This window comes from Rhinolophus ferrumequinum, assembly GCF_004115265.2.
Source record: "Rhinolophus ferrumequinum isolate MPI-CBG mRhiFer1 chromosome 15 unlocalized genomic scaffold, mRhiFer1_v1.p scaffold_54_arrow_ctg1_1, whole genome shotgun sequence".
NCBI classification, from domain to species: Eukaryota; Metazoa; Chordata; class Mammalia; order Chiroptera; family Rhinolophidae; genus Rhinolophus; species Rhinolophus ferrumequinum.
In genome coordinates, this window is record NW_022680357.1 from 17,496,995 (window position 1) to 17,523,530 (window position 26,536).

The 26,536-nt window shown below is 54.9% G+C and overlaps 2 protein-coding genes across 2 annotated transcripts; one reads left to right on the forward strand and one right to left on the reverse strand.

The window, feature by feature from the left end:
• The first annotated feature begins 110 nt into the window (after positions 1–110).
• On the forward strand, positions 111–10,738 carry UBFD1 (ubiquitin family domain containing 1). The gene is made up of 7 exons (XM_033101297.1): positions 111–360; positions 547–876; positions 1,802–2,010; positions 4,430–4,495; positions 4,648–4,753; positions 8,144–8,226; positions 10,389–10,738. Exons 1-7 carry the CDS (start codon positions 336–338, stop codon positions 10,497–10,499), a joined length of 930 nt encoding a protein of 309 aa, XP_032957188.1. The 5' UTR covers positions 111–335; the 3' UTR covers positions 10,500–10,738.
• An 8,507-nt stretch (positions 10,739–19,245) lies between these two features.
• Positions 19,246–24,448, reverse strand: NDUFAB1 (NADH:ubiquinone oxidoreductase subunit AB1). Its single transcript, XM_033100994.1, has 5 exons — positions 24,240–24,448; positions 21,917–22,039; positions 20,830–20,917; positions 20,083–20,182; positions 19,246–19,403 (listed from the first exon to the last, which is right to left on the reverse strand). The coding sequence occupies exons 1-4, from the start codon at positions 24,405–24,407 to the stop codon at positions 20,091–20,093; spliced, it is 471 nt and encodes a 156-aa protein (XP_032956885.1). The 5' UTR covers positions 24,408–24,448; the 3' UTR covers positions 19,246–19,403; positions 20,083–20,090.
• Between the last annotated feature and the right edge of the window lie 2,088 nt (positions 24,449–26,536).

The window sequence follows — 26,536 nt, forward strand, 5'->3', positions numbered from 1 at the left end:
CGCTTCCGCCACAACGGGCTCAACCCCGCCCCTTAAAGGCGCAGGCCGCCTGCCTGCGATCCCACGCCCCCCTGCGCGGCGGCGGCCGCACTCGGCCTCTAGGGGGCAGAGCCCGTCCAGCGGGCGATTCCCGGGGCCCGCCCCCCTCGGCCGCGGAAAGCTAAAGCGTGGCAGGGGCCGGGCTGGGGAAGCGGAGGAGGCGGGTCTCCATAGAAACCTTCACCTGTTTCCGGCCAGGCCGGGCGAGATTAGGGGCTGCTGCGGGGGCCAATCTCCGCCAGCTCGCCTTTTCCCGGCGGCCTCTGCGGGCTCGGTGGGTGTTGTACACAATCATCATGGCGGCGGCCGGGGCCCCGGATGGTGAGTGGAGCGGGGTGGCGGGCGCCGGGGTGGGCCCGGGTGAAGCGGGAGCTCCCGGGGGGTGCGTTCTGGCCCGGGGGGCGGCAAGGGTGGCCTGGCTCGGGAGCGGAGGTCCGGCGACGCACGGGTGGAGTCCGGCCCCGGGCCCAGCCCGCGGCGAGCGCCCACCCCCTGCCCCCTTTGCAGGCGTGGAGGAGCCTGGCATGGACACCGAGGCCGAGACCGTGGCGAGCGAGGCGCCCGCGCGGCCCCTCAACTGCGTGGAGGCCGAAGCCGCGGCGGGGGCGGCGGCCCAGGACCCCTGCGCCGCGCGGGGCAGCCTGCAGCCGGCCCCGGCCCAGCCCCCTGGGGACCCCGCCGCCCAGGCCTCGGTCAGCAACGGCGAGGACGCGGGCGGCGGCGCGGGCAGGGAGCTGGTGGACCTGAAAATCATCTGGAACAAGACTAAGCACGACGTGAAGTTCCCCCTGGACAGCACAGGCTCCGAGCTGAAGCAGAAGATTCACGCGATCACAGGTAACCCCCGCGGCAGTGACAGCGCCAGCCCGCCTTCCCATCCCGTTGCTGGCGCTCACGCTGCGTTCGGTCCCGCGCGGGCCGCGCTCTTTGCCTCCGCTCCCTCGGTGTTCACAACAGTCCTGCCACGTGGGGACTGGGACGCCCATTATTCAGATGGACAAAACGAGGCCCAAAATCACGGCTAGTGAGTGGCGGGCTGGGATTGAGCCGCCGGTGGGAAACTTAAGGACCAGGCTTCTGACTAGTGTGGTCCAAACACCTCTAATGAAAATCACCTCCCGTGCTTGTTAGATGTACAGGTCCTGGGCTCTTCTCCCCGGAGATTTTGATTCGGTGGATCTGGAATGTGGCCAGGCGTTTGTTTTTAGCAAAAAGTCTTAGGTAATTCTCATAAGGGAAGTTGAGGAAAAGCGTTGCTGCTGTCATGCTGATCCCTTCACAGATGCTCGTGTTACTTAATTTCATCTCGTTTACAACTCTTTGCCATCTGAAATGATTTCTTTTATAGGCTTTCTCCACGTCGCCTGTAAGCTCCCTAGAAAGAAGAACTTGGTCATTAATGCTTTCTGTGTCCCCCAGGCCTGTGGACTGTTGAATCTTCCTTCACGTTTCAGTGATTGGAAGATTGAGGAACAACTTGGAATGAATGACAGCTAATATTTATGGAATAATTACTAAATACCAGACACTGCACTCAATATTCCGTTCTACCTCTTAATCCTTAAAACGAGTCCATACAGGTGGAACCACTGCCATCACTCTTAGAAAGTTCTGGAAAGTGAGGCTGAGACAGGTCGCCCAAGCACACAAAAGTAGTGGGTGGTAGAGCAGTACTCTCTTTGGGGTCTGTTGCCCAAAGAGCTCGGGTCCAGGTTTGTTTTTCGTTCCCTGGTTCACTGTCTGTCTGCTCCCTTTTCCCAAGGTCTCCCGCCTGCCATGCAGAAAGTCATGTACAAGGGACTCGTCCCTGAGGATAAGACGTTGAGGGAAATAAAAGTGACCAGCGGAGCCAAGATCATGGTGGTGGGCTCCACGATCAATGATGTTTTAGCAGTAAACACGCCCAAAGATGCCGCCCAGCAGGACGCGAAGGCGGAAGAAAACAAGAAGGAGCCGTTGTGCAGGCAGAAAGTGAGTCCATCGTGTGACATCGTCCTGGGAAGTTGGAGGCTTTGTCCTCTGGAGCCGGGGCTGGTTACGTTCTCCCTAGAATAAGCTCCTTTTCGGACAGGGCCCATGATGGAAATTTATGGCAGCAGTTGGGTGCGGCTGGCTGTTGAGTGGAGGTGCCAACTACCTGAGAGTTGCAGCTTTGTCTCATCTGGCGGGTCAGTGTGTGTCAACTCTGTCTACTTTAGGCTAAGGCCCTCGTCAAGTCAGGCTTCAGCCTCCGCGTGGGCGTCTGTCCTGTTCAGTGCCAGACAAAAGTGCTGTCACTGGGATTCCCTCCCCGTTTTGTCAAGTGGTTACGTGTGCTTCCTGGCGTCTGGCTTTCCCCACGTCAGCAGGCCATTTCTGGAGAGGCATGGAAATCAGTAGCCTTCAGAGGTTCCTTTAAAACTCACCATTTCAGGAAGCAAAGTGGGGCAGACTAGGAAGATAAGTCCGCTGATTTTTTTTTACCCCCTCCTGATCCGTGCCATGAGGGCCTGATCTTTCACATTCCATGTTGTCATTCTGGATGGACGAGATGGAGCCTGGTCTCGTGCCCGTTGTAGCCATTAAAATCCTTTGTGTAATTAGGAAAGGAGAGGAATTCACCGTCGGGGTCTGGCAGGAAGCACCGTCGCTTGTGCTCTACTCACTCAGCAGCCCCCACTCATTGTTAGGGAGCCTCCTGGCCCCTCTGAGCAGTGTTGCAGGAAAACAAGTTTTCTCCTGCCAGCCTGTGTCCCGAGTCGGAACCAGCACTGGTTTTAGTTACCACGGGCACCAAACCACGTGACCGACGGTGAGAAGGACCATTTTCTGTTCAGGCCCATGTTCCCTCGTCTGTGCTTCCCAGACCCTGAGAGAGCGGAAGCCAAACGTGTTTTTGTAGGTGGAGCAAGCCCTAGCCAGGGTTACTGTGAATATTCCTGTTTTACCAAAGACACGTTAACACTTTTGGTGACGAAGGGCTGCCCCAGACCCCGGGAAGGACATTCCATAACGTATTTTAAAACTATATGACATGCATAAAACCCCTGAAGCTTTTGGCAAACATCTGCCCGGGGGGGTTCAGATAAGGGGCTATAAACTTAAAAGGTGTTTGTTAGGACACTTGCACCCCCAGATACGGAGTCAGAATGTTTTGTTCCCAGCTGAGTTCATTTCCACCTTCCTATTTTCCTCTCTCACATGTATGAAACCGGCAAATGGGAGCGTCCCGCGGCCACACCCTGGGAGCATACAAGCCTCTTAAATACAGGTTTTAAGTGGCAAATGGTAGCTGAACAGGCTTAGAGCTATTGTCCAGAGTGCAGGGCAAGTTCTTCAAAGGGTGCTCGGGAGGATGAGTCAAACGAAGCTGCTGCGTGCTGCTGTGTCTCCTTGATGCGAGCCAGGAGGCCTGACGTAGACTAAGCAGAGGGGCCCGTTGTCCTGGCTTTCGTCAGCTGTCGGGACTCGGGGGCTGATGGACGGCTGACCCTTCACCAGCAGTCTGGCAGTGTTCATTCCCACCGAGGGTTTTCGCCATGCTGGTGGGGGTTCGAGCTGGCTCATGGGCCCTGGTGGTTGAATCCGGCTCCAGTTTTACCCTCCACCCACTCACGGCCCTGTCGCGCTAGCTGTATTGCTCGGTGACTCCCTGTAAAGGCAACGAGGGTCAGCGGAGCCGGTCAGGAGCTGTTTCGGGGGCCATGAGCCTCGTGAGGACCCGTAATGAGCTGCCTCACCCTCCTGGGCTGGGGGGGGAGTGGGCTCAGAGACTTCTCAGGATCCGGCTATGGAGTCGTCAGCATTTCTCTGCGGAAGTGGGTTCTTCCAGCTTTGTGCTTAGCTGGGGCTGACGGGGGGCCAGTCTCCGTTTTTGTGGCCGAAATGCCCGTTCTAGGCAGGTCTACGAGCAGCAGCATTAGAGGTTTCTTTGGGAGTTTCCGTTGACAGAAGTGGCTGTCATTTGTACCTGTCAGCAGAGCAACATGCTTTGTGGCTATCAGCTTGATGTTGAATCCTTTCAGTGGTGACCTGGGGGTGGAGGGAGTCTGGAAATCTGGAAATCCTCTTGGCTCTAGAACTGACATCTGAGGTGGTAGCCACACATGGCTGATGAAAATGGAGTAAAATTAGGGATTCGGTCATATTAGCTCCATTTCAGGTGTGGAATGGCCACACGTGGCTCATGGCCACTGTTTTGGGCAGCACACACACAGGACATTTCTGTCATCTCAGAAATGTCTGCTGCCTAGCGCTGCTCTAGCGTCCAGGGGCCCCTGAACTGTGGACAGGAAAAGCTTTGGCCCAAACACCAGGCTTTCTTCACCTTCCCCTTTCTCTTCAGAGGTAGTGATTTCACGAAAATGCAGTCAGCTGTTTCATGTAACAACCCCTCTGACTTACGTTACAGCAACACAGGAAAGTGCTGGATAAAGGAAAGCCAGAGGACGTGATGCCGTCTGTCAAGGGGGGCCAGGTAAGCCCCAAGCCAGCATCCCGAAGCGGGCCCCGCCCCCCGAGTCCCCGAGGTCCGCATGCTCCCCCCTCGCGTCCCGTCCCTTTTCTCCTTTTCCTTTCCTGTCCCGCTATGTGTGTGGTCCCTCCCTCCACACACTTGTGTGTCTCCAGGACCGCCTGCCAAATTTCCCCTTGTCCGGCATGTACAATAAGTCCGGAGGAAAGGTTCGACTCACCTTCAAGCTTGAACAAGACCAACTGTGGATCGGCACAAAAGGTACGCTGCCGCTCACAGCCGCCTCCCGGCTCCCTGCCTCTGCCCCCGGGCCTCTGTCACGGGTGCGAGTCCACGCCTCTTCACTCTGCTTTGTGTGCTCCTGGGTTCTGCTTCTGCTTTTATTTATTTTTACTGGGGAATGTTGGGGAACAGTGTGTTTCTCCGGGGCACATCAGCTCCAAGTCATTGCCCTTCAGTCTGGTTGTGGAGGGCGCAGCTCAGCTCCAAGTCCAGTTGCCATTTCAGTCTTTACTTGCAGAGGACACAGCCCACCATCCCATGCGGGAATTGAACCGGCAACCCTGTTACTCAGAGCTCGCGCTCTAACCACCTGAGCCACCTGGTCCCCTGGTTTTGCTTTTAGATGCTCACCTTCTGTGGGAGCCTTTTCCCTCATTCTCTGCGGTCTGATCTCAGGGCCAGGCCATCAAACATCGGCTTGTTAGTTGCACCCAGAGCCAGCGGTCCCAGACGTGTGGCCCGGGGGCCGGGTCTGTCCATAGACGACGGTTTTACGGTTTACACACAGTCTATAAAAATCAGAGATTTCTAGGTGGCCGATTAGCTCAATGTTTAGAGTGTGGTGCTGGTAACACCACGATTGCTGGTTTAATCCCCACAGGGGCCACTGTGAGCTGTGCCCGCCTTTAAAAAAAAGAGGGAGGAGCAGATTTCACTTGCTCTGATTTTTTTTTTTTTTTTGGCTTTTCTTGAAAAACCACCACCGGATGTAGCCATCCTGATGCACACACTCGCGTGGCTGCAAAGTGGTCTCAGATGGCCAGGCTTCAGGGCCACTGCCCCATGTTTCCTTCATTCGTGTCCCCTGCCTGGCCCTGTCCTCAGTGCCGTGTTCCTAGTCCCGGGGGCCTGCCCTCCCCCGCCTGGTCGCCCTCCGTCTGTGCCCAGTGGGTCAGGCCTGCTGTTTGCTGGGAAGTGTCTCCGACGCCCTCCCCCTCCGTTCCCCCAGGTGGTTCAAAGTCTTGCCAGTTACACTCCACCGTCACCTGGGTCTCTCTTTGCCACTCTGTGTGCCACTTAAGACTCCTCCCATCTTTACCCGTGGTCGTGGCAGACGGTACTCTATCTCCCTGCCGCACCCAGGGTCTCTTCTGTGCTCCCACCTGCCGTGCAGTCTTTTTCTCACTGATTTCCCTGTTCAGAAACCTTTCGGTCTTGAAGCCAAGTTCACATGTCTAAGCATAGTGTCCGGTGCTGTCAGTGACAGGCCCCCGTTTGAAGGGTTGCCCTAGTGTCCTGCTGCGCTGGCCCTGCGTGCCGTCCCCAGGCTCCCACGTGCCTCCTGCCTGTGCAGTGTCCTCACGTCACCTGTTACTAATAAAACCTGCTCTGCGACGGAAGCCTTCCCCGACTCGCTGCCCTGCTGTTCATAGAACAGAGGACTCATTGCTCTGACCTGTCTGCCCTGTCAGATTCCCGGAGGGGACCCGACATGCCTAACTCACCTTTTCTGGCCAGCACTGTAGGTGTTCAGTGTTCGAGGTAAATGCTAAAGAAGTACAGGGGATCCTGTCCTCTGAGGCTAATTCGTTTCAGGGACAGGCCACAGGTGTGATTCTGCTTCAGAGGAGACCAAAGTTTTCTTGAAAATAATCGGGGCCGGGGTGATGAGAGAGATTTTCATCATCTCAAATACGGACATACGTTTCTTGTTTTCCATCCTCCCCTCGTTCTTAAAATGAACAGAGACAGAAATGCCAAGAGCATTCGTCTTCTAACAATTATACGGTAGCTAGCTGCGTCTGTTTCACGTGTGACCCTAACTGCATGGTCAGAGCAAACTGGAAACGATGTCAGGGCTCCCCCTTTCTTCCAAGGGCCTCGACCTTTTCTGGGTCGCTGTCTTCTGCATAGCAACCCGTCCGGTCGTCCCAGTTGTTCCCCAGCTCAGTGTTTATGGCTCTCTCTCGAGCCCTGCATCCTGGACCTCAGGCAGCCCTCGCCTGCCCTGGAGGGCTGTCACCTGAGTGTCATGAGCCCGCCCTCGGAGCACAGCTTGTTCTGGGAGTTGGCCACCAGCCACTGGCTTCATCTTTCTGCTGGCGAGACTGTGCATGGCCATCCCAGCAGCTCTTTGGCCTCTTGCTCCATGGGCCGCTCTCTTGAGTGACACTCAGGCTCCCGTTTGTGGCACAGACTCTGGCAACTTGTGTGGGAGGCAGGTCTCGGCCGCAGGCCCAGCGGAGCGAGAACAAGCTCCAGGCAGGAAGCGTGAACGGGGAGTACGTGCCCTGCCACTAGCCTATTGTCCCTCGGGATGGGGCCCGCAAATGTTAAGTCTTGCTTTTTCAAAAGAAGCTAGAAATCCCTATGTTTGTGTAAAATCTTTGGACACTTCAGGGTGGCTTGTATTTTAAGGAGTTTCCATCCCTTCAAAGCCACCTGCGGGTCAGGTCCTCCTGTGGGTCACTGATTTACAGCCACTGAACCTTAGAACCTGAATGAACAGCTTCAGGTTCCAGCCCCATTTTTCAGAGACCAAGGCCCCCCTGGACAGAAATAAAGTCTCAAGTCACCAGGTAGACGAAAACCCCGGTCTCTGAATTCCTGGTCGTTTTGTCAAGTTATCTGTTTTCCGATTCTGCCTTTTCCAGACGTTTCTCTCTGCAAAGGCTTCAGTGTTTCTTTTTCACCTTGGTTTGACTTGCTGAGAAACCCTGTCCCGGGGGTGTCCGCTGCCTCTGGGTGCTGGCTTCCTGTTGCACGAGCACCCCGCCCCTGCTGTCCCCGTCCCGCTGCACGTCTCACTGCCAGCAGTCCCCTCCCTCCAGGCCGCCTTGCTGCCACTGCTCTACCTGCCTCCCTTCCCCTTGCGGGAAAACGTCTTCTGACTCCATGTAATAAGGGTTGCCACGAGAGGTTACAGATACTTTAAGAGAACTTCCAGTGTGTGTATGTGGAGGGTGGGGGCCAGGGGAGGGAACGGGGTGGGGGAAGGTGAGGACATGGGGTAGACAAGCGGGACGCCCCGCAGGCCCCTCTCTGCGAGCCCCGGGGCCATGCCGGGACCTCTGTGTTTGGTCCTGTGGACCGTCCAAGCGCCAACGGCCTCAGCCTGCGCTGGGCTCGGGCAGTGAGGGTGCAGCGGGACTGCTTGGGGGTTTATTCATTGTCAGACTTAAAAACAGCACCGGGAAGGAGGCAGCTCTGTTCTCAGAGACCCTTCCGTTGCCATGTCCTGCCCCCCATTTGCTCCTAAAGTTCCCAGGGCTCTCCATGCACTGTCAGAAGGGCCTAGTCCATCGTCTCTAGAGGGCACGGGGGAGCACGTTCCGGTGGATCCCAAAGCCCCCAGCCCTGACGAGGGCCTGCGGGGTCACGGGCACACTCGGGCGGCTTCTGCATAACCGGTCATGTGTGTCGTCTTAGAGCGGACCGAGAAGTTGCCCATGGGCTCCATCAAGAACGTGGTCAGCGAACCCATCGAGGGACACGAGGATTACCACATGATGGTGAGTTGGTGGCCGTGCTGTCGCTACCCCCCCCAGCCCCCACCCTGCGGGGACGGACGTAGCCGGACGGGGAGCTCTGTTCTGAAGGAGTGGTCCTCACCTCCCTAGAACTTAGTCCACAGTGCGTCCTGGGCCTGTTCATTTTGCACGCCGCGGCCCCCGCCACCTTCCTGCAGTTTACAGGGGACATGCTGGATCTCTTTTCCTCCCTCTTATTTGTAATATTCTGTTTTTAGACCAGGAAAATAAACACGAAGAGGAACGGCTTGTCGGTTTTCATTGTAACGTTTGTCTTGCATAGAGACCGAACCCTCCCACCAGCCTTGGCGTTTGGGGCACCAGGCACTCCCCTGTGGGGTGCCGCAGCCGTCCAGGGGCCGGGGACCCTGTGGGGAGCAGGGTCTGTGGACTGCCGTGCTGCACGGGATGTGCGGTAGCCGGCGGCCGCCCTTCTCCGAGACAGATGTGTGGGCACGGCCCGAGTGCCGTGAACAGGCATCCTGGGCACGCCTCCTCCTGACCCTGCACTGTGTGGAGTGGCCACACTCCTAAGTCACGGTGAAGGGGAGGGCGGCCGGCCATCTGCCACCCGCCCTCTGCGCGGGTAGCTTCTTCAGCTCGGCCCCTCCCAGGGGCAAGAACAGCCCGTGGTTCGACCTGTGGGGTGGGGTTCCGAAGTCCACGGTGCGGGGAGGTGTTGGAAGATCCCAGAAGAGGGGACCTGGCATTGTGGCAGACAGATGTCCTGGCTCGAGGAAAAGTCAGTGGTGCCCTGTCCTGTGGTCGACACCTGTCTGTCAGCGCTGCTGCGAGGGAGCGACCTGGAGGGGCAGTGACGATGACAGCGCCCCATGCGTCCAGGCCCCGCCCCCATTGTAGGCTGTAGAGACTGCAGGTGGATTGCTTTGCCTGCTTACTTGGGGTTTTGTTTTAAAAGTTGGATTCTGATCTTTTCGGCTGGGCCCCTGCACTGCCCTTGGGAACATGTGCCCGCCCAGTGTGGCCCAGTTTTCGGGCAGTGAGGTGAGCAGCTTCACACACACTGAGTGGGCCGGTGGGAACGCCTCTTAGGGCCTGGGGTAGCTGGGTCATGTCAGCCCTCGCCATTCAGTTTCAACACTCGCTTCTCTCTGGAGTTCGTTCTGGCAGCGGCGGTTCTGATCGCCCCTTCTCTTCTCTAAATGCCACTCATTAGCACGTTTACTTTGGGCCAGAGAAAGTCTTTCTTTCCCTCTGCAGACACCATTTCACCAGCTAGAGTGGTGTGCCAGGATTCACATTAGAACGGGGTGGCTACGCTTTTGCATTTTTAGAAAAATCTTTCAAGAGGCAGAAAAGAAGCGAGACCCCTATAACAAACCCATATATCCATCACCAAGAAATGACAGTTGTAAATATCGCGTAACTTGCTTTCGATCTTATTTTAAATAAAAGAAAATTGACCGGCGCAGAATGCGTCCCCGTTGTCTTCCCCTCCCCCACAGCCACTGTCATGAGTTACCATGTGGATCTTCCCATCTCTCTGCTTTTATTTTCATATGTAGCCATGAACACGATTCAGTATTGCTTTGTGTTTTTTCAGTTTTCGTAAGTGGTACCATGGTATGTATCTTCCTACAACTTGCTTTTTCTGGTTCGACGTTATGATCTGTCTGTATTTACTGTTACATCCGGTTCATCCCTTTTAAAAGTGATCCAGTGTTCGTACAAATAGGCCACGTCACTTTTAATTTTGCGTCCCCTCACTGACGGACATGTAGGTTGTTTGCAGGTTTTTACCCTTTCTGACCGCGCTGCTCTGAACGCTCATCTTTCCCTCTGCATGTGTGACAGCCTTTTTAGGGCAGTGGCTCCCAAACTGGCCTCTGGATCAGCACTGTTCCCCGCCCGGGGACTTGGGGATGCAGAGTCTCCGGCTGCAGGAACTAAGGGGAGAAGCCAGTCGGCCGCGAGCCCGGACTGCCCGGGGGCCTCCCAGTTTGGGAACCGCTGCTTTAGGGCAGCGGTGCATAGCTCCCTCCTTCTTTTCCGACCAGCGAATGCTCCCACGTGCACAGTTCCCCCCCATGACTTCACTTCTCAGCACCCCCGCCCCCATTTTTGCTATGCTGCTGCCTGTCCTCACGTCTCAAGTGTCACTGGTTTTCCTCTCTCCTTTCCAGGCGTTTCAGTTGGGCCCCACGGAAGCCTCTTACTACTGGGTGTACTGGGTCCCCACTCAGTATGTGGATGCAATCAAAGACACTGTGCTGGGCAAGTGGCAGTACTTTTGAAAGCACTCTCACCTCTGGCCCAGGAGACCGACCCAAGTGAAGGACATTGCTGGGACAGGCCTGCAGCACCCCGGATTTCAGAGTTCTGGAACTTTGTTCAAAAAAAGTCTATATCCAATCTAAGGTGATGTGGTGACCGAAGCCAGAGGTGATGTACTTTCACCGTTAGCTTAATTTTAACTTAAAATCACCGGTTCCCTTTCTCGCCGTCAGCTTCATACCATTTTTAAAGTCAGTACATCTGCGTTCCGGACACGTCGTGTGGGACACGGAAGTGTGTTTGAGAGTAGATCTGCCAGTTGTGTTTAGAAAGGAATGATCAAAAGCTTTCTGGTTTCTTTTTTTGTTTTTTTAAAGTGATTTCAACTGAACTATTTTCATAAACCTTTGGTTGCAAACATTTGGACTACGTTGTGATGAATTGGGGTGTTTTTCTTTCTCATATAAAATTGTATGCAAATTGGGGGGGTTAGTAAGCCATATTTTTCTGTCCACTGATTCAGATTTAATTCTTTTCCTTTTTTTATTTTCTCACTTCCTAGATTTGAGTTTTTGTTTTGAAAACCCAAAGATGTCAGTTCCTCTTTTTGTACCTCATCACTGCTTCCTCTCCTGGCCTCGCTCCCGCCATGCTGCTCGTGGACGCGTGTTGGGAGGGGAAGAGCCAGTGGGTCTCGGTCCGGGAGCTGCCACACTCGCTGTGACGTCTGTGCAGCAGTGTCACAGCGACTCCTGTCCCAGCGTCTTGCCCTTGGGGCCTGATGGTGGCAGTTCCACCCCCACTGCTTTGACAGTTGTGTGCGGCCCTCACCAAGCGTGGCCGTGCCTGGGCCGCGCCACACCGCGAGCTGCCGTTCCCAGGCCTGCAGGGGCCTCGTGGACCCGGTGGAGGACGGTCCCCATAGCCATATGGCCGCAGGCCCAGGCCCTCTTTCTTTGGAAGTTGCGCGAAATTCTTACCCAGTGCAGTGACGCTTTCAGTTGTGCTTCTCCATCTGGTCTTTCTGCTCGTGCGTTGGGTTCGAGCGGCTTTCGTCCCAGGGTCCGATGTGCTGCCTTTCTCAACAAGAAGACGTCCGGCCTGGTGGGTTGGCGGCGTATTTACGTGTCGGACTGGGGTAACGGCTGTGGTGAGGCGCTCCCCTCTTCTGGTTTTAGCCCCTGTGTTCTTTGCACACGTGACCTCTGCTGCCTCCTGTGGCTGGGCTGACTCAGATGAGGGGGACCCGGGGTGAGTGGCGTCCGTGTGCTGTTCGCTGTGTCCGCTGCCATCCCCCCCACGCCCCCCACCCCTCGGGTGCAGGCTCTCGTGGGTTTGGCGAGAGATTGAGTCTCCTGCCTGCACGTTCTGGGTTCCAGGCTGCTCTGTGTCACTGAGGTGCACGGTGTGTGTGGGCCTTGGTGACTGTCCTGTGAGCCACCTCACTCCCACCCCGCGCCCCGAGTTGCTGTCCAGGAGTCCAGCCCGTGTGGACAGGCAGGTGCTTCTGGCAAAGTCCATGCCAGGGGACGCCTCTGGGCAGGGAGACCTCTCTCGCTTTGGGGACGCAAGTACATCTGTGATGTGCAGCATCCAAGCAACGGCCCGTTGTCATCCCTGGGGAGCTGCAGGGTGCAGCCCCCGCAGCTGACACGTCTGCGGGCAAGCGCTCCGGCAGAAGTAGCAGGGCGTCCTCAGTGAATATGCCCTTTCTGTTGGCCAGCGCCCGGTCCTGGAGACGTGTCCTTTCAGTGCCACGCCCCCTCCCTCCGTCCGACTGGCCTGGGTGCTGCTGGCAGAGGCCCTTCCCACCAGGTGGCCGCCTGGCCGTCCACGTGGCCGCCCGCACCTTCTGACGTCCATCCCTCCCTCCTAGTGAGAGCGCGTGTCCCGTCATCTCCCTGCTCCCCAGGGGCCAAACCGCTTCTCACTCAGGCTGGTGTCATTTCGAGACAGGACCAAAGCCTGCGTGAGCCTTTTTATTTTAAGTAAAATGGTGCTTTTCCCCTTCCTTGGAGAGATCTCTGCGCGTCATGGTGTAAAGGGCATCTCTGCGTACAGAGCTGTTGGAGTTCTGCTATCCAGAGCTCGCTCAGCTGCTGGGATGGACACCTTGCCGGGAGCCCTCGGAGAGCAGAGGCCACGGCCCGGAAGCCCCAGGACGGGCGTTCCCGTTAGGCCCGTCGGGGCCCCTCCCGGCAGTGTTCTCTGTTCTGTCCTGTGAGCGGTCTCTTCCAGAATGTACTAAGTGTGTTAGCAAGTTGGGATGGTCCCCACGTAGGGGGCGTCAGTGTTCATGTTCCCTCAGGATGGTTTCTGTGGTCCCTCCGCTGTCAGAGGGACCTGGTCTTTCGCTGGGGTCCTGGCCTTCCCTCCCGGGCAGAGGTCATGCAGGTGGACAGTGCGGGTGCCCAGGGGCGGCCGCGTGTGGGAGGCCGCTAGGGCCTTGGCGCCTCTCAGCCTTGGTCTGGCATCTGTACGGGTGCTGCAGGATGTCATGCCTGCCTTTCCCTCCCTGAAGTGACGTGGACTGAAGGACAGGGCCACATGCTGCGGCCGGTCCCTCGGCTGTCGGTCAGCCTGACAGAACGTAGGCTGCTGGGCCGCTGAGCGCCGGTGTCAGCATTTGGTCGGTGACACGTCTTCTGCACGTAGGGTCACTTCTCGGTGCGGCTGAACTGAGTGAAGGATGCACTTTCCTGTCACCTCGGCCACCGGAGGCCCAGTGAGGCCACAGCAGGTTCCTTAGTTGCTGCTTTACCTCCGAGGGCCCGAGAGACTGCCTGCCACGTGGCCACGGCTCCGAGAAGGTGCCCTATTTTGGCCAGAGGGGGTTTCCTTTACCATGTGCCTGGAGGAGCGGTCCGGGGCTCCTGCATCTGGCGTGCCCTCTCTTTGCCAGGGCAATCGTGTGCCACTGGCCGTGCGAGGGCCGGCTTTCCTTCCACCCCATCTTGAGGGACTGCCCCTTGCCTCTGTTCATGCCTGTTGTCTCGGAAAAGCTTGGTCCCTTTGTCGTAGGGCTCAGTGCTAACGTCAGCCCTGCACCTGGCCCCTTCTTCCTAGGGCCCGGGGCCTTTCTGGGGTCCAGGCGGTCAGTGCAGAGCGGCTGGTCCACTTCCTGCCAGGCTGGCTGGCTCTGCTCCCCAGAATCCTAAGAACCTTTCTTTCTTTCTTAAAAGAGTTCTGCAGTTTAATTGACAATATACGTTAAGTACTGTGTTTCCTTGTGGTGTGCACTCTGTTCTGGTTTCTGTTTTTAATCAAATGCCTGTTTGGGAGGAGGTGAACATATGTAGTCTGTGAGATTTGCGCTGCTGGATTTTTTAAAAGTGTAACCTTGACTAGCTGTCTTATTGTTTGTCCTGTAAGATTAGTCTATCAATTAAAGTTTGATAATTAATTGCGTCTTCTTTTCCTTCCATTTTTTCCTGCGCCGAATCTGGACTGGGGATTGAGCCGCATTTGGAACTGGGCCCGGAGCCATGTTTTGCCAGCTGTGGCCACCAGTTTTACTGTCTGATTTATTTGGCTTTGAGTATACCCCGCTGACAGCAAACAGTTGGTGTGGGGATTTGATCTGATTCGCTCTGTATCAGAGTGAATGCCGAGGCCGCCCTCTGCCACCCGCTCTGGCCTCCAGGACCTTGTGCCTCGAGTGACATCACTGGCCGTTTGGCGTTGGAGGACACTGAGATGGAGCTACAGCCTTGGCCACACGCTGCAAAGACTCGGGCGGGGGAGAGACCTATTAGCCAAATGGAACCAATGCAGGATCCTGGGCACAAAGAGAAGATGACAGCTGTCACACTGGTTTTGACCCAGCACCACTCCCACTGGACCCTCTCGTCTGCCCCTACGCTGTAGATGTTCCTGAAGGTTCTGTGCTCACTGCCCCGCCCTGGCTTCCCCACCTTGCAGCACCTTCTAATCTGGAAGCCACGGTTAGGGTCTCCAGGTCTGACCACATAGGAGGGCAGGCGGGGCTGTCACGTGCTGTAACTGGCTGCTGTCCACCTCGACAGCCTGCTCTGCCCAGAGGGTACATCTGGGTTTTACCCGTTTCTCACTTCTGAACGGTCCCTTCAGGTGCCTTGACATAAATAGGGTGACTGACTCCCCAAATGGAGCGTGAGATACACTCCAGTCTGAAGCTCTTACTATGCCTTTTGAGGTGTCTGGTGGTTTTCAGCTGTGACTGAGACCCTATTAGCCAGTCATTAGGGCCAGAAGCAGCGACTTCTTCCTGCTTTGGCCCAGGAGGCCGTGTGTTCAGCCCACGCATGTAGGGGCTGCAGAGGCTTCCCACCGGGACCCTGGGCCACCAGCGCCACCAGCCAGGGTTAACCTCTGGCTTTTCCTTGCTTGTCAAGGCTGCTTTTGTTTGGAAGCCCTGGTAGCCTGTCTCACTCTCCTGATGCTACTTTTCATGCTCTTCACCCCATTTGATAACTCCCAATTTTCAAGTTTCTTGCTTCTATTTTCACTCCTCTCCCCTTACCTAATTTTAATCTCTCGTTTTCCCTTTTTTGTTTTGGAAATTTTCAAACCTACAGAAAGTTGAAATATGCTACAATGACCACCTTGTACTTTTCACCTAGGCTCACCAGTTGTTAAAATATCAACCACATTTGCTTTCTCTCTTCTCTAGACATGTACACACGTCATTTTGCTGAAACATTTGATAGACATGGAGACGTCATTAACACTTCACCTCTGGCTACTTTAGCGCCTCGCTTCTAAATAAGGACGCTGTTAGACTTTAGCACAACCAAGGACCTCATCATACGAAAATGAATGCCAATTCGGTAGTATCACTTAGTACACACACCAAATATCTTCTAGAACTTTCTTCACAATCAATAACCCTTACGTTTTTAAACCTTTATCCCGGTCTTGTATTTCTCTAATACCCTTGTAGCTTTTCCATTGTTGGTACTCTTGGCTTTTCCCTCTCACCCTAAAGAAATTTCCCCCATATATTTTTAATCTTGATTTTCGTTACGACCCCTTGTCTCGATCCGTGCCTTCTCATGAGTTATGTCGTGTCGTGGGTTTATCATGCCCGGCTGGAGCTGTGGTTCCAGGAGAGATGTTATCAGGGAGCTGGCACCCCTGGAGGGCAGGGTCCTCTCGTCCCGATCACTGGGGCTCCCTTCTCACAGTGCAGTTAAGACCTACAGGCTCCAGGGGTCGGTGACTCAGGACTCTCGGGTCTTAATGACAAACCCAGGTCACGATACTTAGGCCAATGCAGCGGCTCCTGTTGGGTCTGCAGGCCCCTGACCCTCCCCCGAGACTAGCAACCCCCAGAGAAAGGGAACTCTCTTCTCCCCAGGAATCCCAGTAAAGTACCAGACAGGGCTCTCACCGGCCCGCTACCCCTGCCCTCCACAAACGATAATCCTAGCACCTAAGACGCGTCATTGACTTACGTCGTTGAGTCTGGGGACTGCAGGCGACGGAGCAGCTCTGGCAGGCCGCCCAGCAGGGCTTGGCCTCTTGCTGTGCCCGGCGAGGCTCCTGAGGGTCTGCAGCCTTGGCCGAGGCACGGCCACCTCCTCTGGGCGCTCTGTCCACGAGGGTCGTGTTGCACTCGCTGCCTTCCAGTCCTGTCACGTCAGCTATGCTGCATCTCCCCACGTGCCAGGCCTGGTGTCACATACATGCATCACCTTGTCACCGCTCCACCATCTCCCTCGTCACCCCCACGTTGTCCATTAGAGGAAACGTCGGCTCAGAGAAGTGACAGCCAATGTCATGCCTGCCCTGGACTGAGCGACGACGAGTGCAGGGTTCCAGTCCCACTTCCGTCGCTTCTCAGAGGGAGGGGGTCCTCAGGGAGAGCCTGGCAGCTGGGGACAAGCCTTGCAAACCTCACACTCCAGCCCATGGCTCCAGGCCGGGGTCTTCCTCGCCCTCTCGCTCATTACCTGCTGGGGTATCTCAAAACCAATCCAACACGTGTCCACCTGAAATTCTATCCCCCTTCAAATCTGACCCTGTACCAGCAGCGCAAGCCTCGGTTCCCTCTCCTTCATCTGACACGTCTACATCTTTATTCCGAGCATCTTACCAGTGCACCTGCATTGTCTCACGGGCTCTCCCAGTACCCACCAGGCTCGCCCCTCAGCCCAGCGTTTGCAGCCACCAGCGACCACCGCCCCCCCGCAGAAAAGCTTGTCGCTCCTCCTGCCAACAAGTTCCTCAACCCGACTGAGGCCATCCTCTGAGCACCCCAGCCGCAGGCACACGCACGTGAGTTCATGCTCCCCCGGCAGCATTCTGGAACGATCGACTCATGTTCCAGGTCCTTCTGTGCTCTTTCTGCCCAAATCCATCCTCTGCCCTCTGTGCCTGGCTGTCGGGCCACCCACACCTTTCCGAAGCCAAATGCTCAGCTTCTGCCCAACTACTCCCAGTGGTCACACTTTAAATAGTACGTTTATGTTTCCTTTATTACACAGTCCATGGTACTTGTAATTTAGAAAATGCTGATTAATAAAAACAAGCCAAGTTTCTATCTATCTTAACCATTAACACCTTGGTATGTTTTATAGAAATTAGGTCATACTGTTTATAATCTATCTTCACTTAAAACAATCTTTCCATGTCGTTGCGTAGAACTGTTTCTATTTAAGTCTCATAGTGTTGGATACACCGTATTTCTTGTTATGTGGATCGTGCTGAATTTTCTCCTTTTCCCAAATTTCAGAGAGGACAGTTGGAAGAACAGCAGTGAACACACATGCATGCGTGTACCTGTCACCTCATCACCAGTTACCATTTTGCTGTGTTTTCTTTGAACCATTTGGAAGTCAGCTGCAATCTTGATGCTTCATCCCTACGTATTCAGTAGGTATCTCCTGGGAATACGAGTAGCCCAACCACCATTACCAGTTATTACACCTAAGAAACGTAACGTTGGCTTATCACCTACAAACAATCCAATTTGTCCTCGAAACGTCTTCCGTGTTCTTTCTCCAGTCCTTTTCGGCTTCACATCCCCTGGAAGTTGGCACGTCCCTGGCCTCCTGTAATTTACAATAGTTGCTCTGTCCTTTTTCCCCATGACATTGGTTTTGTTAAAGCCCCATGTTCTGGATGTTTCCTCCTGATCAGACTCAGGTTCAACGATTCCAGCGGCCTTTCCTCAGTTCATGGTGTCGCAGCCGTGTGGCCGCACTGCTGGAGATCTGCACGTGACACATCACATGGGGCCACTGTGTCCCTTACTGGAGGGGTAGCTTCTGGGAGTGGAGGCACACGCCTTACCTGTGTGGGGCTCGGCCTGCCTGGTGGCGTGCTGCACATGGTGTCAGCACGTGACTGTCCCTGAGTGAGTGAGGACACTTGCTGTCTGGGGGACAGTGAGAAGGGCGACGTGGCAGCCTGGAGACGGCTGGAAGCCGGTCACGACCGGCCTCACAGCCTCCCTCCCACAGAGGGAACCGCCCGCAGCAGGTACAGGTCCTCAGAGGCGTCTGTGGAGGCCACGAGACTTCTGTCCTTCACACACGCTTCGGAACGGAGCCCCTGGCCCGCTGCCGCCCGCCCGGAGGGGCACACACGTCTCCCAAAGGACACTCCAGTAAGTTCTTAGAAGAGCCTCTGAGGTCAGTGAACATGCAGACCCCACGCAGCACCACCAAGGAACGGTCTGCGTGACTGCATTTTCTTCCTATTCTGGCTCCTTCGGGGCTTGGAACAGCTGCAGAACGATGCGAACGGGCCCCTTCAGGTGAGTGGTTCAGGTGCCAGCAAAGCCATCACTTGGGTGGCAGTACTGCTAGGCTTCGTGGTCTTAGGCAGAAACAGCCAGATGCACCTTGGGGTGAAATGTGCAGCTGCCGTGGGGATTCACACAGCAGAACCGTTGGTCCGGATGTTAGATGATGGCACACTGCTGTCAGAGGTGGCACACACTGCCAGCAGGCAGCCTGTTTCGTTCCCCAGTGGGGCCCCCCGTGCCTCGTAAGCACACAGCTCTGTGCGGTAAATGCCGTCCTGAGAAAGGTGCCAACCTCCAGATGCTCCACTTTGCAGTTTCCCACGAGCACCTTGTTAGGAGTTCAAGAAAACGGCACCGGGTGACAACGGACGCTTCGTATTGCTGAAGGGAGGGGAGTGCGCCTGCCTGCTACACCTGCAGTGACACGGGAGGAGCTGCTGGCAACGGCCGTGCCCAGGGCGGGAGTGCGCCCAATGCCAGGCCTGACCCACGACTCTGCAGCTGAGGGTCACTCAGCCAGCCCACCACGTGTGACACAACTCCCTACTTATCACAGGCCCTTGCTTCCCTCCCTCCTACAAACCACACAGCTCAATAAAAGCAGAGAACTACTGTATGGCAGGTACAAGGTAACCCTCATCAACAGCTGGCACGTTAACCCTAAGACCCACCACAGGGCTAAGGACCAAGGGGCAGAGCCGGCACTGCTGATGTCTGACAAAGGGACACGAGGTCACACTGACCATCCTGGAGGAAAGAGCTTTAGGACAGGAAGGAGAAACGAACCCACGAGTGTGCTAGTGTCACAGGAAACATGTTTTGAGGCAAAAAGTCTTTTTGTCACTAACACACTCATTCCTTATAGTGAACGTGATGGGAGAAACTGATTTCAGATACAGTGTGGGGAAGTCACACGTTTTTGATCCACACGAGTATCAATGACAGATCAGACAGCTCTTTAAAAACATTAAGCGAAGTCAGTATAACAAGCACTTTACAGACATCACTAAAGAAACTAAAGATGGAGAAAAAGGTTGGTTTTATAGATTTATTTTCAAAGGGCGAAAACACTTAGACAATTTAAATACAAGTCTGAACAGAATCAGTCTGTCAATGTCAGCTATAGCGCCGACCTGCGTCCTCACGGCCAGACACCGCCTGTGTCTTCCGAGTCTTCTCGGCGAGGATGGGTCTGGCAAAGACACGGGCAGGTCAGCGTCTGTGCCGCTGACTTGACCTGACGCGCTGAGCTGAGGCCCCTGCGTGGCTGCAGTCACGGGCACTAACACGTTCTATTTCAAGTCTTTCCACCTGGTGATGCTGGAGCCTAAGGCGCCAGAGCTAGAGTTTACCGACACTTACTTCCCAGCAAGCGTTGCATTAAGGGATTCACAGCGACTACTGAATCTGACCTTCACAAAAGCCCCAGGTAGGCCCTACCTTTATCCCCATTTGACATATGAGGAAACTGAGGCTCACAGAAGCTCTGCAGCCTGCCCATGATGACCAGACCTACAGGATGCCGCGGAGCTGAGAATAAACGGGCGTCTGACTCGAGTCCGTCCTCTCACCCAGGAGGCCTGTCTGCCTAAGGAAAAGCCAGGCACCCCCACTTCCTGGATGGCAGGCGGGGCTACCAGCTCCGTATTTCCCACAAGACTGCTCTGAGGAGGGGTGACACCCAGGGAGGACCCAGGAGTGAGGGGCTCTGAACCCTCCTGAGGTTTAACATGACCGTTAAGGGGTCCCCTGCGAGAGCCCAGCTGTCAGGCATTTCCACTTCCCACTTCTTCCCGAGTCCTGCTTTACTGAAGAACCCCAGGCAGGTTAATTCTATGGGAGAAGGTCACTCTGTAAGCCAAGTTATTTACCTGGTACTTTATTCATACACGTCCTTCTTATCTGCAATGTAATCGACAATTTCTTGTGGACACATCAACTTCTCCGCATCTATATCAGGAATTTCAAACCCTGAAAGGCAAGTTGACAACAGTACATGAGTGTAGAAACAGCAAATCCTTCCGAACTGAAAGCACCTACCACTTCTGTGACACCCACGAGTACATGAGAAGATGCCAGCAACCTCGAATCCCCTTGAGGCCGTGAGCCAGTTGTGTTCTAGACAATGTGTGTATCGTACTGGGTATACTGTTTGGTTCTTGTGTTAAGATATAATCCATGTAATAGAAAATTCACCTATTGAGAGTATAAAACCAGTGGTTTTTAGTATATTTGCAAGCGTGTGCACCAGCACCAATTTTAGAATATTTTCATCAGCCCCCCAAAAACCCTGCCCTAATGTCCCATCCCTCTAGCCAGCATACGCTGAGGGGAACTGGATTGCAGTTCTGCTCTGCAGGATGGCCCTCAAGTCCCTTGGTTTCTCTGCCGGCAATTCACCCCAAAAATGAGACGTGGAGCCTTCCCAGGTCTCATCTGCACAACTCACTGTCCCAAACGAGGATAACTTGGGAGTGTGCAGGAAACCACGCTGTGTGGGGTTCCTGCTTCTAAGACACATGTGATTCTGACCCCAGCTCAGACTCCCACCCTCCCTGGCCCTGTGATCCCCCCAGACCAAGGATCCGTGCGGACCCCACGCTCAGCCGTGCGTTTACCAAATTCGTCTTCCATGGCCATGATAATCTCCACTTGGTCCAAACTGTCCAAGCCCAGGTCCTTCATAAAATGGGAATTGACCGAGAGCTGCAAGAAAGGAACAGCAAACACCGGACTCAGCCTGGGAGCGCTGCTGCTTCACAAGGTGGCTGAGTGGGGGCCATGCTGATCATGACCTCCATTTATTCTACACGGAAGGAGCCAGCACTGCCATCCCTTTGCCTGGTGCCCGCAGAGACCTGGCGCGCTCTACGTGTCAGCTCTCCTCACCGTGTGGGGAACTGGTCACTAGTGGTGGGTTTCCCTTTACATGTTTTATTAAGACCTTTGCTCCCTGCTCTGAAGGACATGAGCGGTTGCTTTTTCCTGCGGCCGTATAAGCGACGACAACGACACACCTCAGAAGGGACATTCCTCTCCCTCGAGAACAGCCAACAGTGTTGACTGCCACTCAAGCTGACCAGGACGGAGTCTTCACAAACCCACGCCAAGCACAAACGCCCCTGGGGGAGTAAGTCCGCCTGGTGGCTACAGTGAATACCATGTTGCATATGTGAAAGCGGCTGAGGCAGTAGGTCTGAAAAGTCCTCATCACAAGAGAAAAAGTCTTTGTAACTATGCGTGGTGATGGATGTTACCCCAGCTTACTGTGGTGATCAAGTCATAACATATGCAAACGCCAGGTCACTGTGTTGTACACCTGAAATTAATATAACGTCATCTATCAAACAAACAAATCCTACCCCAAGAGACTCAATGATCAGAGTTTTTTACATGCCGCTGTGAGAAAAACCCCCAAGCACTGAGTTAAAAAGCAGTTACAAACAACCACCGTGTTTGTACACAGGTGGGAGACGGCTCACAGAGCACACACTCCACACAGGTGTACGTGCATGTGTGTACACTTCCTCGCATACGCACGGAGAACTTTGGAAGCTGGTTCCACCGGCTGCCTCCCAGAAGGGGGACTGGGTGGCTGGGAGCAGAGAGACTGGTTACTGAACATCCTTCTGAATGGACCCTTTGAAGGTTGTACCATGTGATCAAATACTCATTTAGAGAGAACATTTAAGCCACAATGATTACCTTCTGTGGGTCGATTTTATCGTAGAGTTTCAAGACATAGAGCACGCGGTCCTTGATGGCCTCCAACGTCAGAGGGGGCGCGTCGCTGTACTGGCGGCACAGCTGTGAGATGCTGCCTGGAACCTAGAGCAAAGGCAGGAAGGGACGTGGTCGTTGAACACGAAATGACTGAGGACCTCGGTCACAATGCCGTTAGGGCGCTAGAGAAGCCATCCCATCTGATTCTAACTAGGTCCCCGCGTCACCGTGCTGAGTACTCAGGCAGCACTGAGACCATACACCAGAGCATCCGCTGGGTCGGCTTGCCTTCCTGCCACCAGCCTTTCTGAGCTTTGTCACAGTGGAGGACCCCCTCCAATCTCTCGATATTCCACTGGGTGTCAGCGTCTTGACTGGCTTCCTTCAAGGAAACGTGGCCAGCGCTGCAGCTCGCACGTCAGGGGGCCTGACGCCACGAAGAATGAGAGAAAACAATGGCTGTCGCGACTTTGCTCCCTGGGACGTACCTGATCTATCTGTACCTGGCTGTTTGCCTTCTGGAGCGGAGTTTACATCTGCGGTCTGGAGTGCTTAGGGCATTTCCCACGGAAAATAGGTTTTGCTGTTGGGGCTCAGGTCACGGAGACTCACAAAGGCCCATGGAAAATGGTAATAAAACCGGTGCCAAATGAACCCAACCCATACACACGTCTGTATAAGCAACGCTTATCTTCCAAATAAAAAAATCAGGTTTAATCAGCAAGCTGAAGAGAGCAGATGAAGACTTTTAGGGATGTTCTAAAGAATATTTCTATGCACTCCAGAGCTTTGGAGCACTTGCTCTATTCTAAGTTGACGGTCTCCTTTCCTGTCCGATGACAGTGGGTTAAGGAGACCCTGATGTGGGAACGGCACCGACCCACTAACTATGACAAGAAGAGGTTTCCACGAAGGCTGTGAGGTGGTGAACTGGGCGTACCCCATCAAAACCACTGCGTCAACAGAGACGACAGGCGTCCTGTGCTGTCCGTGACACCCAGACGGAGGCAGGCGGACGTCTTCGAGCGCCCTGCTGTTGTTGGACGGTCCCAGGACCAGCAGCAGCAGCAGCCCCTGGTTAATGAAGACTCTTGGCCCTTCCCAGAACCTGCTCCTTAACCCAGGGGATCTATACGCACAGTCGAGTCTGAGTATCAGTGACGTAAGAATAGGGACAGTCACTTTGCCTCTTGCTGCATGTTGAAGTCAGGCTCAGGAACCAAACACCCCGCAGCTCTACAGGGCTGCTCTTTTAACGCTTAACTAACTTCCAGGTGACTGTTAGTCTTTGATTCAGGCAACAGCGCAATCAGTGCACCACAAATGAATCCACGTGTCAGTGACTCTCAACACAGGCTGCAAAAAGAATCACTTGGCGACTGAAGCACAGGCATGCGGGCCTCTCGTGGAGAGAGTCTCCCCCACCTGGCCCAGGGCATCCTTTTTATTCTAACATTAGTCCAGGTGGAGCCCATAGTTACCACGAAGTCCCCGAGTATGAAAAGGGGTTTCTCAACTTGACCTTGGGAATCTGTCCCACCTTAAGACAGTTCTTAATCTTGGTGCCTTCCGGGTCACCTGGGGAACTTAAAAACCCACGCCAGGGCCTCATCCCGGAGAGTAAATCAGAATTGGGCGGGGGCGGGGCGGGCGGGTTAATTATTCTTTCCCCTTTAAGCTACCCCAGGCGTCTTGAATGTGCCGCTAGGGTTGAAAATCACTGCCCTCGGGAGGGTTTCTGGCTCAGAGGCTTCATTAGGTTAAACCAAGCCAAGACGCCCCTTGTTCCCTGTTCTGTTCCCAGGAAGAGAAGTAACAGGCGGAAGGCGCCGCGGGGAGGAAGGCAGGAGAGCCCCGCTCTGGGGAAGGCGGCCGGCCGCCCTGTCGTCGTCAGTCCCCCGCAGAAATCCATCCCGGCAGCTCCCGTGGTCACTGCGCCTCGCTCACCGCCACCCGCGTTGGACACCCTACCGCGCACCGCACGAGGCGCTCCACCTGCCCCGCCTGCCCCGGACCTCGCCGCACCCCCACCAGGGAGCGCCCAGCGCGCGTCCCCATTTCACGTGCAGCCCGAGGCTCAGCGAGGTGACGAGGCGCGTCCGAAGTCTGGGGACGCGGCAGCCGGCACGCGAACCCGGGGGGGCGCGGCCCCCGGGCTGGGGTCCCCCGAGCGCCGTCGGGCAGCGGGAGGCACAGCGAGCCCGAAGTCCGCGGCCGGCGCGGCCCCGCGGCCTGACCCTCCCCCTCCCCCCGCGGGCCCGGGCCCTGACCCCTGTCAAGCCCCGGCAAAGTCACCGCGAGTCACCTGCGCGAGCAGCGACGCCGGCTGCGGAGCCCCGGGCCGCGTCTGGATCCCCGCGGGGCACAGGGTGGTGCTGAGCGGCCGGACAGCGGCCAGCGTGGGGAGCCGTGGAAGCGACGCGAAGGCCGCGGGCAGTCGGCGGACACAGGAGGAAAGGACACGAGCCGCCATGGCTACGCCGACCCAGGATGCACTGCGCCGCGCCCTGCGGAGCAGCTTCCTCTCCCGCTCGGCGCAGGCGACGCGCAGAGCGGCGCGGCCGGGCCCCGCGGGCGGTGGCGGCCCCTGGCGGCCCCTGGCGGCACTGCGCCCTGCGGCCGCGCGGTCCAACCATCCAGACGTGCGGGCGAAGGGGCGGCGAGGGACAGAAGTAAAACTGCGCGCAGCTACTGCCTGTCCCTAAACGCTCATCACGGCCCCAAGGAAGGAGCTTATTTCTTCTATTCTCTGAAAGTTCTGAATACATTTATTTAAAGTTTGGATGCCGCAGTTCTTCCATGGGTAATAAACTGATTCCAGAGGTCAAAAACTCAGTATAAAATAATGTAAAACTACGAGTTGATTTAAATATATGACTGAGTGTGGGAATTACGATAAAAAAATACATGTTTTAAAACAATAACATATACACACTATAGCTCACAAAAATGGGTAAGTGGGTGAAGTTTAAGCGTGCTAATTCGCTCACATTTCTTAGCAGGGAGGCCAAAGATACGGATTAAAATCCAAACATAATAGAAAAATGACTCCAAACTCTGAATATTTCAGTTTTGTTTCTTTTTGTTAAAGTAAAATAAAGTGTAATGCCTTTCATTTAAAGTTGAATACATAGTATGATCCGTCTGTTGTCAAATTATTTCTATTTATGTGTTCACTAAAAAATCGAGCTTCTTCTATGTGCCAATTGTCGAGGCTACAGCGGTGAACAAGCCAGACAGGCAGTCTGTTCTCATAGAGTTTACATTCTAGTGGGAAGATAGACAATAAGCAAATAAAATATACCCCCTCCCCCCAAGAAAACCCAACTGCAGGAAGTAGTGATACGTACAAAGAACAAAACGGGGAAGGGGACAGTGTGTTACATAATACACAGGAGGTGTTTTAGTTTAGATGGGGTGGTCCCTGAGGGCCTCTTTTAGGAGGTGTGTTTGATTTGATCAATGGGGAAGGAAAACAGAAGCGCAGGAATCACCTGCTCTTCGTTATGCCAGCGAGTCTGTAAGGCAGTGCTAGCTGTCGACACCAGGCTTCTCCTGCACCCTGATTTCATTGGCACCACTTCCCTGTTAATTCAGCAATTGGAAGAACAATTGCATTAAACCTTTGGAGTGGTCAGTGGGTAAATGGCCGAGCTCCATTTTAAGTGGCAGCCTCCTATTTCTGCAGAAAACTGACTGGCACCAAAAACCTGAACGGAGACCCAGGATCAGGGCCCATGAGATTTGTTGAAGTCACCAGTGACACAGCAGCCTCTGATCGTAACGTCCCGGTCACACTTTGGGGCAGACACATAGGACAGACCCATGATGGTGACATCCAGCATTAACAGAAGGAGAACTCACAGAAGGAGCCTGATAACCTACCAAGCCCACGCTTGAGAACCTCTTCCCATGACCTAGCTGTGTTTCTGTGTTCCATTTAATCCTTTGGGTCAAACATAGTAAGTCACCTCGTGTTTAAATGACATATTTTGGGAGAACTGATTTTCCCTTCTTTCCCTACACGGCCTGTGGGGTAAAAGATTCGATATTGAGAGCAAGTTCTCGGCAGGTGGGGAAGATTTGAGGGAGCACACGAGTGCTGCTCAGAGCAGCCATCAAAGGACACACACACACACACACCATTAGCGTCCCGCACACGTCACCCCACCAGCTCAACAGCTGTCCCACCTCCTTCCAGCCCATGTGCACGTTCATCTCACCCTCGCGTTCCCGTGTTCCCGTGATGTCTTGCCCCTCCATCGCCATCCTCCTCTCCGACTCGCCTGTGAGCCCATGAACACGCTGCTTTCTCCTGGCCTAACTACAAGGTCAGGTTGTCCCTTCCTTTCAGAGCCAAGCTTCTCAAAAACATAATCGACACTTCCAGTCTTTTACTCCCCACCTCCTAGTCACTCGTTAATCCTCGTCACTCTTGAATCCACTCACATCGAGATTCCACTCGACCCCTCCACCGCCACAGCCACGGAAGCCTGTCACAAAGCTCAGCACTCCGTCTCAAACTGTCACGTCCAATAGATACAGCCTTTCTGGCCAGTCCTTTCCTGCCTCAGTATCGTAAGTGAACTGAAATTTATTCTC